The 16,886-nt window shown below is 29.5% G+C and overlaps 2 protein-coding genes across 2 annotated transcripts; one reads left to right on the forward strand and one right to left on the reverse strand.

The window, feature by feature from the left end:
- The first annotated feature begins 6,496 nt into the window (after positions 1–6,496).
- Positions 6,497–9,645, forward strand: LOC130798304 (uncharacterized). The gene is made up of 3 exons (XM_057661235.1): positions 6,497–7,193; positions 7,944–8,011; positions 9,066–9,645. The coding sequence occupies exons 1-3, from the start codon at positions 6,611–6,613 to the stop codon at positions 9,249–9,251; spliced, it is 837 nt and encodes a 278-aa protein (XP_057517218.1). The 5' UTR covers positions 6,497–6,610; the 3' UTR covers positions 9,252–9,645.
- A 1,124-nt stretch (positions 9,646–10,769) lies between these two features.
- On the reverse strand, positions 10,770–13,808 carry LOC130798305 (NAC domain-containing protein 83-like). The gene is made up of 3 exons (XM_057661237.1): positions 13,483–13,808; positions 12,046–12,317; positions 10,770–11,212 (listed from the first exon to the last, which is right to left on the reverse strand). Exons 1-3 carry the CDS (start codon positions 13,631–13,633, stop codon positions 10,946–10,948), a joined length of 690 nt encoding a protein of 229 aa, XP_057517220.1. The 5' UTR covers positions 13,634–13,808; the 3' UTR covers positions 10,770–10,945.
- Between the last annotated feature and the right edge of the window lie 3,078 nt (positions 13,809–16,886).

Here is a 16,886-nt window from a genome sequence, read left to right on the forward strand (position 1 = left end):
GAGATCTATTTTTAGTTGAATTTGACAGCTTACATTTTTATTCCTTTTTTATAAGAAAATCGACAATTTATACCGTTAAATAGATAACGATAATGATTTTATCTTTTGGAATATTTGAAAGCTAAGTGCTCTAATGTTTATTCCAAAATAGTTCTAACCAATAACTACATAATTTATTACATATTATCAATTTATTACTCCATTTTCCAAATTAAATATATTATGTTAGGTAATAAACTTATGTTATATAAGGTAATAAAATTAATTCTTATATAATTTGATGTTTAAAATATGTTCTAATTTACTACTTAAAATAGATTTATATTGTTATTAATAAACGTCGCAAATATCAATAAACCAACTCAATCAAAAACTTAAGCTAATGGTTGCAACCTCATATCATGTTATATATTCTAACACGCCCCTTATAAGAGTCCTTTGGAATAAAAATATGGATGCAACACATGTCCTCATATCCGGTGCTGAATATTTCATTCTAAAAAGATAATTGAAATTCGAACTCATGATATCTTATCACACTAACTTCAAAGCAATCACACCAATAACAACTCTAACAATAGGTTTTTACAACGTTATGCAAAAGAGTTATGCAGATCAACGACGTCGACCTCTTGAATTTCAAGTTGGAGATAATGTCTTTCTTCGAGTTTCACCAACTAGAGGTGTGATGAGGTTTGGGAAGAATGGTAAGCTCAGTCCAAGATTCATTGGACCTTACGAGATCCTTGAGCGCATAGGCGAGGTAGCGTATCGACTTGAGTTACCTGCGTCTATTGATCGAGTGCATGATGTGTTTCACGTATCCCAGCTGAGACAGTACATCAGGGATGATTCACACGTTCTTCAGCCCGAACAGTTGACCTTGGATGACACCTTACAGTATGAGGAGACTCCCGTTCAGATCCTAGATAGGAAGACGCGTGATACACGTCGGGGTAGTGTAGCGCTTGTGAAGGTGCTATGGTCTAATCACGTTACCGAAGAAGCCACGTGGGAGGCAGAAGATGCCATAAGACGTGATTATCCCTGGTTGTTTGCTCAGGTATTTCTATGTTTATCGCTTTATAGCTATTACATCTCCTTAGTCTTAGTGAGTTAACTTCGAGGACGAAGTTCATTTCAAGTTGGGTAGAATGTAACATTTGGGAAATTAATATTTTAAGACGAGTAAGTTTAAGAGAATTATCAGTATGAGAATGATCTTAAATACACATGACATGAAACATTCTCAATTTAATTTCTTCCCTCTTTTCCTTTTCTTTTATTTTGATTAAAATACCTAAACCCTTTCTCCCTCTCTCACTTTGTTAAACCCTGAAACCAACCAACCTTCCTCCTTGTTCATTCCTTTGAGACTTTGAATGCCACAAGCAAGATTCATTCTCAATTCTCGCCTTGATTTTCGATGAAGCAGAATCTTCATCCTCTTCCTCTTGATTCAAAATCGTCTTTCCCTTTTCTTTCCTTTCTGTGCAGCAGAATCGGGCAGCAGACCCAGACCTCACTGAAGCCACGAACACCACTTCTCACGGTGGATCTACAATCCTAATCGGCGTCCCTCTTCTCGATGCTAGCACTGTATTCTCTGAAATTTGGTAAGGAAACAACCTTCATCTTTAATCCTTGTCTATTTTTTTCGAATATAGAACAAATTTATCTCCTTCCTCACTTTATATGTTTCAATATTATTATAACCAATTCTTTTTCATTCTTGAAGATTCAAGACACATTAATTAAATTGGATTACTGATTTTTCATGAGGAAACAAGCAATTTCTACAAAATACAATCAACACTCAATAGTTGTTTCTTTTGGGGCGAACATCAATCCGAAAACCACTCCATTTCTCAAAGGCTCCTATTCGTTTAGGATAGGGTAATAATCTCTATTCTTTTGTTATTTTGAAATCCTCCTGCAAGTTCTATAACATTGTGACTACACTTCTTTCCCTCTTTTTATGCAAATGTTAATACTCTTTTTATATTATATCCAAATCAAAATAATTTGAAGTATGAGAATTAATTAGTGGATTTCATGATTTTGTTATATATACATGTTTTAACTAGAGTAGATGAATATTTTAATTTGTGATGTTGAATTGGTATTTCTTTTAAAGAATGCGAATGATCCTAGATAGTGTTGGATTCATAAAGTCTTTATTTCGTATTTGATAAGATTAGTAGAGCATGTATAATTATTATGAATTAATGGTAAAAGAATGGATGTTGGAGAAAGTTTGTTAAATCTTGAAGACTAGTATAAATATTATGAGAATTATGAAAATTGGTGGAAATGTTTTAATAGTAGGTTATATAAGAGTTTAAACTCTTGTGTGAAGTAGGAGATTCTTTCGAAAATCATTGATTATGGAATAAGAGCCTAAGTTAAACTACGGTCTTAAGAGGAGATGTAATAAGTTATACTAGTATAGTAGCATAGAACGCCATTTTATGATATTGTGATTGTTATGCTTCAGGAGATGACATCATCGAGGAACCCTTCTAGTGATCGCGGAGTACCAGACTTAGCTTCTTGAAGAGTTCTTTTTGGTGAGTAATAGCAGTCCCTTAAAGGGTCTGGCCAGACTACATTCTTGGAAATAAACTTTTTACTAAAACTCTTTGAAATTGAAAACTGTTGAGACAAATGTTGTTGTGAATGATTATGTTGATATTATGATATGGTCAATGGACCAGACTTGCGAGCTGTTCATTGACGGAGTTGAGGAACATTGTTCCCTACTCCCTGTTTTTGAAGCGAATTGTCATTCAGATATTGACTAGCTTCACCCGAGAGTGACATAGCCTTAGAGCTATGGATGTTCCTCTCAACTAGACTCCCTGTGCGCACATAGATCTGGGAAACTGATGTTGCTTTTAAATCTATGATTTGAATTACTGTGTTTTGTTGTTTTGGATTGTTACTTCGCATTCAGTTTAATCTGATCTTCTGTTGTTTCCAACTTTTAGCTTGTCTACAGATCGGAACCAGCCGGGAATAATGGGTTAGCGGAGGTGATTAGAGGTTCCAAGGAGGTATATTGAGCTGAGCACTTAGGAATTTATAGTTTTGTATTAGGATTTTGGATAAATGTAAATTTGATTTGGCGGTGTTGGTTATATCGGACTTGTAGAGAATTGTATGATTATCCTTTGTTTTAGTTAGATGTTTTTTTTGAGATATAGCGGAGTTAGTTACGTTAAGAGTTGGTGATCCCTTTACTCAAGTTTTGGAAGTGTGATTTCAGTTTCTTGGGAAAATAAACCCCGTGATGACCCTGTTTACTCAGTCAACGGTAAGTCGGGTTGTTACATCAAGTTCCAATTGATTCAATGGTTATCTTAGGAGAAATTGCTGAGATAGGACCTTGGGATGATGGAAATGAGAGTAATATATATATATATATATATATATATATATATATATATATATATATATATATATATATATATATATATATATATATATATATATTTCAAACATTTGTATATATTTAGTTGTTTATTTATGTTTATTTACTTTATCATAGTCTCCATTCTCCAAGCTTTGACTTACGAATGTTCGGAGTTTTGGCAATGAATCATCTCCCCTGAAACATACATTGACTTGTAATTACTTAATCTAATGTCTCTAATGCAAATACAACAAATAACAACTCAAAAATTAGGAAAAAAAAAAATTATGTCAGCTATCTGTTCGCTGTTACTAACTGCGAAAAACTCCAAACCTCAAGTTTGGAATTTTCACGCTTACTTTTGGAATAAGTTTGAAAGTTGTATTATTTCGTTCATTTTTTTTATTTTTAATCATGACTACCTACGACACGTTTTATTATCAGTATTAATGGGTGAAAATGATGATTAAATTTTGGTGTAATTTAATTGAAAAACCTCTTAAAAATTTAATGATTAATCTTATTTTGTTCCAATCATCTCTTTTTATTTATAATATTCATAACAATGCATGGTATTAAATTGTAATTGAAAATTGTAAACAAAAATTTTTTTATGATTAGGAATCCATCACCATGAGAATGTTGTGACGAATTGCATGGAAATTTATTCTACCAATCATTCTCATTAGTCATTACTATCATTTAATACCAACAATCAAACGAAGTGTTACAATTTATACCGCAGAAGTACATTTTGTAACATCTAAAACAATAGTTTCTCTCATGAGACACTGTCTCTCAAAGAGACAACCTCTCAAAATAAGTAACTCATACTCTTATTTTCTTATTAATTTGTGTTAATTTGGTTATTTAACCCATATATCTAATGCGTCATTCAGAGAGACTATCTCTCACAACAATTTGTGCTAAAAATACAATGAGTTAAAATTTTTTAATGGCCCGTTTGGTTAATGGTACTAATTGGTGGTAATGAGAATGATTTATAGTGTAAACTTTTATTATATGTATCACGTCATTCCCATGGTAATGATTGTTTGATCATAAAAAAGTTTTTTTGTTCATAATTTTCAATTACACCTAATACCACATGTTCAAATGGTAACGCATTGGAATGAATTTTGTGAAGAAAATTAGATTATTGAAGAAGAATTTTGACCTTAAAGGTATCAATTTCTACTTAAAGTAAACCTTAAATAGTTCAATTAAAATAAAAAAAATTTCAAATTTTGACCAATAAGTGATCAATTTTGACGTTAAATTGATCAATTTCTACTTAATATATGGTTCTATTTTCACAATTTTAGAACGGTGTTAAAAATGGTATTATTCTGTCATTCAAAGAATGAATTTCAAACAACAAATAAATAATCAATAGCACTATCAATAATAGTGTTAAAACATTGCACAATACAAGTACTTTTATTTAATGCAACATGATGGTTCTAATGGAACATAAGAGTACTCGTACTCTTTGGTCATCGATTAATAATAGTGATATTGCTCTTGCTTTCCTCAACAATTTATGTTCATAATGGACATGGAAATCAAGTTGTAGGTGTAGTGCTTGCTTACCCTTGATATGAAGGCAGAAGAAGTGTCTATCATGAGTTATATTTTGCCAAATGATTCAATGAAGGCTCTTGGAACTGATCAAGAATTCATGTTTGCTTTGTTATAAAAATTTCAATTTTGATCTAAAATTTAGACCTTAAAATGATCCATTTAATGAATGCTTTCTGAAAATTATCAAAAGTTCATAGTTGCTTTGTTATAAAAATTTCAATTTTGATTGAAAATGATCAATTGAAAAATTAATTTTAACTTTAAAGATATGAATTATGACCTTAAATAGATTAAATTCTAAACGCATATTGAGAAAAAAACTATTTTTGAAATGATTGAGCTATCCCTCATACTGAGACGGTCAAGTCCAAGACCAGTTAATTAAGTATATACAAACTACTGAACTACACCTTCCCCAGGCCCGACCCATCATGAGCACTATGAGTAATGACACACGGTCTTGGTGTTTAGGGGCTCAATTAAATAAAAAATTAATTTTATAGAATTTATGTTTTCTACAACTATCAATACTGTCATGGAGAATTGGAGATAATCTAAATTCACATTTTCTAGATTCCCCCAATTAAATTTACTTTTTTTTTTTTTCTATCTTTGACATGAACTCACTCTCTGAATTACTCACATTCTCATCTCTAAAATTTCATTTCCCCCAATTTACTTTGTATTTTTCCCCATTGAGAAGAACTCAAGAAATAACCATTAAATGTAAACTAGTAACGAAATTGTTCACCTATTCTCTATGATTTTAACTCAAATCCGACCCTGTCAATAGCACTATGAGCAATCACTCAAAGTTTCGAATTTTTTGAGGCTTAATTATTAAAAAAATTAATTTCATAGAATTCACGCTTTTCTACTACTATCATTCTTATATATATATATATATATATATATATATATATATATATATATATATATATATATATATGTATATATATATATATATATATTTATATTTTTTAAATTTTCATGAAATGAACGATATTATTTTCATGGTAATAAACAATTGATGATAAAAAATTATTTTGTTTCTAATTTTTGTTACCACTTAATACAACCTTTCCAAATGATAATACATTCGAATGCAAATTTTTGTAAAAACTGAAATGGTTGAAGTAAAATAAATATGATCATTAAAATTGCATTGTCAAGAGACGATTTTCCCACCAAAATTACATTAAATTTTCATTATCATTTTCACCATTTAATATCGACTATCAAATATTCCATAAATGTAATTGTGAGGGATAACTACAAGCTTTCAATAAAAAAAAAGTGAATTATTTTAAAAATAATTTATCCCATAAAATCAAAAGTGATGGTAAACTAAAAATCCATTATATAACCTTTTCTCATCCATTGTTATCAAATATGACGAAAAACTCGTTACACCCCTAATCAATTCATTCACAAAATATTTCAAGTAAAATATAATCCTCAAAAAAAACATTTTTCCTTCTTAAAATTTGAAAAAACTTTTAGGAAAAAATAAAAATTAAATAACTCCCGTCTCCTTTAGAATCTATCCCACCCTTTTTATTTTTTCTTTGTTGTGCATGTGTACGTAACATCACTTGAAGAAAATATAAAATGGGTTGCGCGGTATCAAAGTCGGAGCACGTACAAGAGTTCGGGCTCCGACCCATGCTCCGCCAACGACTAGAGGAGTTTACGGCTAGGAGGCATGGCGGCCTTTCTAAAAAACAGCTCCTTGCAGCTGATGCTATCCTCATTTCTCGGGATTCCGTAGGTGAAGAAGATGATGATCATGATGATCATAATGATATTCCTAATAATCAACAAATTATTGTGCCTCCATTGAATGATGATGAATCTTTTCAATTTACCCAACAATCTCCTCCAACCCCTCAAATTATTATTCCTACTATTGAAAATAATGTTAATTTTTCAAGTTTATTACCTGATAAAAATCATGATCATGATCATGATGATAGTGATCATGATAAGGTAAATAATGATAATGATATTAAAGAGGAAGAAAAAGATGATGATAAAATAATAAAAGTGCAAGAACTGAAAATGTTGTCTAAGGATTCATCATCACAAGAAGAGGAGGAATTAAACTTTGAAGAAGTTGAGAACATGAATGTTTGTCCTGGTTCTCCTAGTTTTCGAGTTTATTGCATTCATTCTGTTGATGATGAGCTTGAAGGTAAATTCTTTTACAATCTATTAATTTTTAGCTCCATAAATTGAAAATAAAAATATTCCATCTGTCTCGGTGAGATTGAATTAAAGAGAAAAGAACTGATTTTAAGGAAAGTAGGATTGAGAAGTTGTGATATTTTGTAATAAATGTGATATTAAATGAAAAGAAGATAAATTGTGTGAATGATATTAAAAGAAAATTTAAATGGGTAAAGATTACAAGTATGTTGTGGGGGTGGATTTTCAAATAAGGAAATAATGCAATAAAGATAAGACAATACACAATAAAAATCAATGCAAATTAAGTGTGGTAGGAGAGTATACAAAATTTATTTAATCTACTTTTTATGATGTATTTTTGTTGAGAAAATGTCCATATGTAATCTCATATCTGCAATTTAGTGAGATGTTAACTAGCATATAAGTTTTAAAGCCTATATGATTTTGTAAAAAAAAACTAATCAAGCTAGTGTGTAGTTGATGATTCTCATCTTATATGGGTACGTACACGTACATAAGCCCACTAACGGTCATATGCCTGCCCACACGAGCCCGTAAATTTTTGTCAATTTTTTAAAAAGTAAATTTAAATATTAAAATAATATTGATGCATATTCTCCTATTTTTATAGCTCTAAGTAAATAGTGACAAATATTTTCAAACAAAATGTGATTTGATCCATAGACTATGATGTATATTGCTATTTCTTTTTATGAAAGATGAAATAAATATCAAATTTGTATCTTTTCTTTAGAAATTGCAGGGCACTCGGAAGAATCAAAGGAAGATGATAAAGAGTGCATAGGTCAAGAATCAAATGAGGTAAGTGTACTCTTCCTCGCCTCTAGAGCGTTTGTTGTATACGTACTCCGGATTTTAATAGTTGCTATAAGAAGTAGCAACTATTCTTCATCAACTGATTCTATTTGATATGTATTTCTCCATGTATAATGTAAAATATAGTCAAGTGAGATCTTGTTTGCTTCGTTTTAATGCATATTTTCATAATATTAACTTTTTAGAATTTTTTATAATATAAAATAAAAGATAATAAAAATTAACATTATGCATTAAATAGCGTGAAAAATTAAATGGGTAAAAACTAGAGGAAGTATATATTTGTGCGTAATAGGATGGGCATGCAAAGCAAGCATACCTACACAAGCACCCACATGCATTAATGTAGTCAGGGTCGTATATCGAGTAGGACGAGAGGGCTTCATTTTTATACCAAGAACATATTCTAGTAAAATAAAATTATTTTATGTGAATATTAAAAAATTTAAATGATAGGTGGTTAAGATTTTAATTAGTAATCTTTTGTTATAGTTGATTTTAATACTATGTTAAAGAACCAATTCAACTAAAAGTTTAAACTGATGGTTAAAGTCCTAAGATATGTTATATACTCTAATAAGGCCGTACAATCTCTAAATTAAAGGGTCTCAGATCATGTATAAATTTACATAACTTACATTACTTTTCTTCAAGTTTGTGTTTGGGTACACGTTTTTATTTCAAATTTTACATTTTAATTATGAAATCATAAATTAATAATTTGAAAATGATTAACTAGGTTTGCTAAGTCATTCTCAAATTTTCAATTTTAATTACTTTTAAAGCAATGTTGAAATTGACTAGATTCATATTTGAATTTTTTTTTATAATTTCCATACGCTATCGTTGAGTCAATTCTTAATTTTCAAATGAAATCGTCATTTCCAAACATATATTAGAGAATTTAATTAGTACAAAGCCCCAAAACTTTTGGAAATATAAGATACACATAATTTCAAAGCTTTTAAGTAAGTGCACCATGTGTTTATACGTTGGCATCGACCTCTAACATTATTTCTTCTTAAAATATGAGGAACAGGTGGCAGCACTGAAAAAAGTAGGAGTGACAAAGAAGCACAAAAGAGGGATAAATAAGTTGAAGTTGACAGCAATCCCAAAGGGAGCGGGGAAAAGTATAAAGAATAACATGCAAAATTTATACAACTTTCCTTGTAGTTGTACCAACAATCGTTCCCACCAATTAATATCAGAAGCAGTTGCTTGATTCGTTATATGCATGCGGCCCCCTACTTGATTAGGAGGATCATCTCAATTCTAGCTAGGAGACTAGCTTATTTTAAGAAAAAGAGGGACTAGTTCTTGCATCGAATACAGGAAGATCAGGGTGTATGCATTGTATTTTTGTTGCCCTATCTTCTTTTTTTTGTGTACCGTAGAAAGAAGAGAATTGAGAAGTATGGTACTCCCAAAAGTATGCATACGTAGCATCGTAAGTTTGATGATTATGTATCGTTGCATCATGCATGTCTTTCGTAAATGGGAAAAATGAAAACATTTTATTCTATTAATATCATCGATTACTTCCACTTAATTAGAATTTAAGAGGATTTAATAAACCAAACTTTATTTTTGTTATTGATAATAAAGAGAACATTTTGGATTGACTCTTAATATATTATATTATGTGCAGTGTGCAATTTTAAATGTGTTTCATAGATTATGGTTGTATGATAGTTTGATAGAGATCAACCCACAATAAAAAGGGAAATAATATACTCATTTTGTTTCATAGTATTCTTTATTACATTTTGATTAAAACTGTGAAAACTTATTAGTCAAATATATAACAAATAATATAAAACGAAAACAATAATTTATAATTAAAAAGTTATGATGCAAGGGACACTCTTTTCACTTGCTTTTTTGTCAAGAACTCAAAAATAAAGTTACATTTACATTTCCCCTCTTTTTAGACTTTTATTACTTCCTTAGCATGGATGTTTCTTAGCACTTAAGCAGCATAAAATAAAATAAATGAACTGACTTTATGCTTTATTAATGTGATAGAAGTCAATGCATGTGGTTGTCAAAAAACACGTTTCATATCAAGTATATTGACTTTGGTGCCAACTATTAGTCAACACTAAAAATATATTAGGATTGGCAAATGACTTTTCTTTTTTTTTTTTTATTAATTTTTGATTTTTAATTTTTTTTGGTTAAACATAGTTAAAATTATTTGTTTTAATAACTTTAAACCGACTGTAAAATAAGATTTTTGTTAAAACGCTAATGAGAGTATTTTTTTCATGGGTTTTAGCTTTTCACCCATTTTTTCCTAAAGAAATTATGAAAAAACATAAATGCTATACTAACTCGTCTAAATCAGTGAGTCACCTCGCTTGTTTTTAAGTTTGTAAGGAGAATATACAGAGAGCTAATATTTTTGTCCTTTTAGTTTTATAAATTTGATACTTTCTCCTGTTACAAAAATTGAATTTTCTCTTAATTAGAGAGTAAGTATTACTTTTTATGAAAAACCTTGAGTTTAATTTTCACCTAACGCTCTTTTTCAGCCTACCTTTAATCTAAAAAAATTGACATGATGGTCTAAAAAGTAAATAATTTTCATAAAATCCAATCAGTTTGGCAGTTACATTCAATTTATTACTATTATTATTATTATTATTATTATTATTATTATTATTATTATTGAGTAGTAGTATTTCACGTGATCAAATGGCAATAAAGTGATATAATAGAAAATTAAGTAATAAAACAAAGGCCATTAAAAATTGGGAAATAAATACCATTTTTCAGGAAAGATTTTAAATTCGATTCTCACATAGTCTACTCCATCCCTCAACCTACACTCTAATACAAATAAGCTATCTTACAAAATAAAAGTAATTTGAAGAAAGTTGTAAGTAATTTACTCTCAGCAAATTAAAGCAATGATTACGAAAAATAACTGCTTTCTTCATCAGATTGTAAGTCATTTGAAGAATCTTCAATAATTGAATTTGAGGAAGACGAAGACGAAGAAGAACAAGGGCTTGAATGGTTGAACAATGCCATGTCATTAAACATGCAACTAGTTGTACGTAAATTATAATTTCCATGACCATCATCTAGCACAATAGCTTCATTATCTTCTTCCATTCTTTGATTAAAAAATATATGGCAAACTACCCAATCTTCTATTTTATAATTACTATCGTAATTCTGTGTTAAAATACAAAAACGAAATAATTTTATTAGAAAATATATGAGATAACATATGTAATATATTTTGAAACTATAATCATTGACACACGTACATTGAGGCCTAGATTGTGTATTTGGATTCTGCTGATTACTTTCTCTCCATTACTTATATAAGATTCTAAAACGCCTATTTTAAAATGAAAAATAAAACCCTAATTTTTTTTTTCTATCAAACAAATTCAATTAAGTAATAAACTCTCCAAAGGATCATAATTCCTAATCTATACTTAATTTGTTAAGAGTAATTGTAAAAAATGTTGAACATATGTAAATGTTAAGGGACCAACTCAATCAAAAGTTTAAGCTAATGGTTGAAAACTCAGGATATCTTATATACTCTAACACACCTCCTCACATGAAAACCCTTTGGGCTAAAAGTGTGGATGTAGTCCTCATACTTGAGGCTGAATATTTCATTTTAAATGAGAGGTGGATGAGATTCGAACCCATGACCTCATGTCACATTGGCTTTTAATTTCATATTAAGGGACCAACTTAACTGAAAACTTAAATTGATAATTGAGGTCTCATGTTATATACTCTAATAGTATATATATGTTAAATAAAAACAGCAGGCCATCCAATTTTTATCAATTTTTTGTTAGGTTTTTGTTAGGTTATTATGATCAATATGGAAGACCCCTTAGTGGCGTTAGTTAAAATCCGAGGTCCACGATTATGATAATTAGTTTAATAAGCTTTTTAGTTGAGTTAGATTCGTAAGATAATATTAACTTTAAATTAAATTAATAATGAATGATCCAATATAATGTTTAGGAAATGAAACTTACATGATCAATATTGAGAGCTAAGCTATATTCATGCATGAACCAATGAGTTGGATGTTGATTGTTAGCAGATCTTCCAAAATGGAACACCCAAGTTTTTTTGATGCCCTTCATTATCATCCTTCCTAAGTTTGTGTTTGGAGAAGGAAACATATGTTTCTCCGAACCATTAATAATATCCCAATAACCGGATCTTGTTGCCCTTTTATATTGGCTCTTGTTCTTGTATTTTGTTTCCTTCTTGGTGAAGACATACTTCTCTTCCATGGAATCACCTATTACATGCATAAATGAATCATGCATTCATATTATATGCATTTATGTGTTAAAGCTACGTTTAATTTTTTAAACTTAAGTAAATGGTTGGGTTCAGTTAAATCAACTGATTAAACTCATACTAAAACCGCTCAACGTCTATGAAAAAGTTAATCAAAAAAGAAATATGTTAAGTTTATTAATAAAGTAAATATATTTACTATAAATAAGGCGTAAAATAAAAGTTTTGCGTGCTCACTTCAAGCAGCGCTGTTAATGTTCATAGCGTCAAAATAGAGAACTCAAATATATTAAAAATTGTTGCTCATTTCTTGTATATATAAACCCTAGCGGGTTGCATAGTTTTTCATACCAAGACTCTTACTTGTCGCATTCTCATTTCTTGATCATAAATAGTTTCTATAAACGGAATATATAGAATACAATGACGATGGTAAAAACTAGTATATGAAACTAGTTTGTTTTTAGTATATAACATATTTTGGGGGCCTCAACCTTTAATTTAAGTTTTTGGTTAAGTTGGTTCCTTGACATGGTATCAAAAGTCTGCGTGACAAGAAGTCACGGGTTCGAATCTCAATCATCCCTCATTTAAAGTGGAAGAATATTCAGCGCATTTGCGCATCCACTCTTCTTGCCCAATGGGCTCTCGTGTGAGGGGTCTGGGCGTGTTAGAGTATATAACATATCTTGGGCCTCAACCATCAATTTAAGCTTTTGGTTAAATTGGTTCCTTGACAGTTTGATAATTATTTCAAATCTTTTAATTTTAGAGTGGTTTAGCTTGGTTAGTGTAAACTGTAATTAGCTAGTTAGCATACAATTTATATGGACATTGTCTTCTTAAAATACTTGCACTAGTGACTTCAACAAACTAACATAGCAACAAGCAAATAAAAGTAATAATGTAGCATGCCCTTAGACATATAGTAGTCTTATTGGCCATTTTATTTAAGTTTTGTTATCATAACATTCATATTAATTTTATTATTTTAATCAAAGTGAAATATATCAATGAAACAGAATAAAATATATCTAATCTCCTTATATTCTTCAATAAAAATAAAGTATACCGTCTTTCATATCTCGTCCTAGATCCTGATATGATGATGACGATGATTAAACTATGAAATATAAAAAGATAGAGGAAAAAAAATGACATACCAGGCAAGTCCCAAGGATCATAGTTAGAAAAAGAGACCTCAGGAATGATAGAAGCAGGGAGAGGAAGAGAAAACATTTTACATCTTAAGTATTCAAACAAAAGCTCCTCATCTGTTGGCTGGAATCGAAATCCTGGTGGCAATCTGTTCATTTTCCTTTCACAATAATGTTATGTGATGATTCGTAAAATTTATATTATTTCTAATAATTACTTGTAGATGAAGTTATTATATGGTCTATTTTTGAGGGAATTTTGAGTAGTATTCACAGACTCTTTCTTTCTATATACAAAAGAAGTGTAGTATGTCGTGGTTCACCTAACTTAAAGCAATTAATAAATGGTTTGATGAGGACACTATTGAATAAAAAATTAGATTTCTTTGAATTACATTATGGTATCTTTAATCTCCTTTTAAGATCCTTTGTCCGGATCAACAAATTTACTTTTCAATTGCTCTAAATTGGCTCCAAAATCATGTCAATCTTTTTTAATTTAACTCTAAGTTGTTTTATTATGTTTTATGTATATAAACTAAGGCCAAATCAGTACAATAAAATTAACTTTTTGTGTCATATAAGATTTAGTGATATTAAGAAAATGTCACTGATTAATATTTTTAATGTAATAATTATTGGTTTTTATTTTAAGTTCTACCATAAAGTGATTTAGTGATACTTTATTAGGCCTTTAGTGACATATGTAATTGTTACTATAGTCTATAGTGACATTTATGAAAAATGTCAATATATCCTATGTTACGAAAAACTTTAATATGATTTTTATTATACTGCTAAGAGTCTCATAAATATTACTAAATCCACTATATATATCATTAAAAATTTAAAATTATAATATTTAAATTAAATGTCACTAGATTTATCTCGTTAAAAATGTGTTGTAGTGGTGAAAAAAGGTTATGTTGATAATTAAACTAATGATTATTATTATTATTACTTAATGATATATAGAGTTTATTGGTCAACAAATATATGAGTTAGACGATCAAATTAATAAGTACGGACTATATATTTGGATAAATGAATACGAACAACAAATGAAACAAAAATCCAGACCTCTCAAAATGGTCGATTGAGTGGTGCAGTTGGTGGGTCAAGTCATTTTTAGTCGGGCAAATTTTGAGTGTATTGGATTAATTTTAGGTCAAGTCTAAATCGAACTAATTAAAGATTTTAATATATTATTATATATTATCATTAATTTTTTTATATTTACATATTTTATAAAGAATTAATCATAAGAAATAAATTTCTTTAAAAAAGGACCAATATACATATCCTAAAGCCACAATAATAAAATGTTGGCTCAAAATATAAAAATTGACTAAAAATATAGTGAGTGCCGACTGAAAATGATGACGTGAAAATAAAAGTAACGTGTAACTGAAAATAATGATATTGAACTGATAACATGTCAAATTGGTTAGGTTCGGATTTCAGTAGGTTAGACCTAATTTTTCTTGTATCTTTGAGTTTGTTCATTTTTGGATTATAGGTTAAAATTTGATTATGACCCACAAATTTTTAGTCAATTTTAAGTCGGATTAAATTTTAATAGATCTAAATGGAACATATGTGAGAATCATATAGGAAGAAATACTTTTGTTCATGAATAATTAAAAATAATAGGCTTAATAATAAAGATGGAAAATGAAAAATCATGGGTTAGTAAGTTTTATCTTTCACCCTTATGAGGAATGTTCGGTTTTCACCAGTCACCACTTCCTCCTTAAAAAATGAAAAATAAATTAAGAATAATGAAACACGTATCCCAACCTAATTTTATTGTTTTGAGTTAGGTTAAAATCTAATTCCAAGCTTGTAGCAAGGATGTCCAACATGCAACACCAAAAGATCCTCTGAAATTTCAGGTCTCAAATATTAATTTACAATTGACTTATGTTTAAGCATAAAAATTTCAAAAATTATTGTGTAGTTTTTCTCCCTTCTTTTAGTTCACAAGTCACAAGGCAGGTTCAAGAGCTCACCAAGGTTGACCCGATTCATGAGCCCATCGGGCATGGCCCGTCATCAATTACATACTACTATGCTAGCTAGTATTATTATGCTAATTGCTAACGTTGGATTATGCATGGATGAGTCGTAAAGACTAAAGACTATTTCTCCCAACTGACGTGTAGTAGGCCAAGAGGACTAATTTTTAAGATTTTGCACAATATTTAAATTTCTCTTTTTTTTTCCTTTTATAATGAAATGAGCTGTACATCTAAATAAAGGTTAAACCAGATTAAAGTATAGTATGAAGCACCGATAAAGCCTTTCATTTTTATCAACTATTTTTTGCTCTAGCTTTTGTACTTTACTTCATGGTTAAGATTGTTTTCCTTTTCATATTTTTGTCATTAGTTATGGATTTAGTTATATGTGTCATATTTGGAAGTAAGAAAGCTTGAACGAAAAAGTTTATATATATATATATATATATATATATATATATATATATATATATATATATATATATATATATATATGAACAATTATAAAAAATTAATAGTAGCGCTCGATTGAACGAGCATTCTCTACGGTTGATCGCGTAAATCTAATTCTTGGACGGACAATTTTATTTTTATATACTTGTTCTAGAAGTTAGTACTTGTATGATTGGATGCTAGGCCTAATGCTTAAACGGTAAACTTTTGTATATACTTGTTATAGAAGCAAAGGGATGTTTGAGGGTGTGCGAGATGATTGACCGCACATGGCTTCCTTTTTCACCCGTATATGAAAAAGTTAATAAAAAAAGAAATATGTTAATTTTATTAATAAAAATAAATATATTTACTATAAATAAGATGTAAAATAAAAATTTTACATACAACTCTTAAAATTTTCAAAACCGCTTTGTTAATGCTATGGATACGTAGGCCTAATGCTTAAACGGACAACTATTGTATATACTTATTCTAGAAGTTAGTGCTGGTATATTGTGAAGATTAATTCAAAGTTTAAGGATGTTGATTTATGAGGTTGTGTGAATGGATGTCAAATTTTGAATCTTTGTAGTGATTGAGAAGGGAGAAAGTCACGGGTAGGAGATATAGTTGTAAAAAATGTCAAAATGATTTTAAAGGTTGTGAAAGCCAATGGAATTTGTTAAAACCGAATAGATTTAGATTGTTGGAAATGTCAAGATTATAATTGAGTTTTCAAGGTAGAGGGATAATATGTTGATATGGAATACAAAAGTCAACAAATTAAAATTGTGTTTGATGATAATGGTGAGAAATTCAACATATACATTCTATATCGACTAATGAAGTTATAGATTGTTTATTTTATATTCCCTCCTATTCACCTTAAGAATCCCATTTGACTTTTCACGGATTTTAAGGAGAGTCAAAAGTGGGACTCTAAAAGTAGGAAAG

The sequence above is a fragment of the Amaranthus tricolor genome, chromosome 13 (assembly GCF_026212465.1).
Source record: "Amaranthus tricolor cultivar Red isolate AtriRed21 chromosome 13, ASM2621246v1, whole genome shotgun sequence".
Lineage (NCBI taxonomy): Eukaryota > Viridiplantae > Streptophyta > Magnoliopsida > Caryophyllales > Amaranthaceae > Amaranthus > Amaranthus tricolor.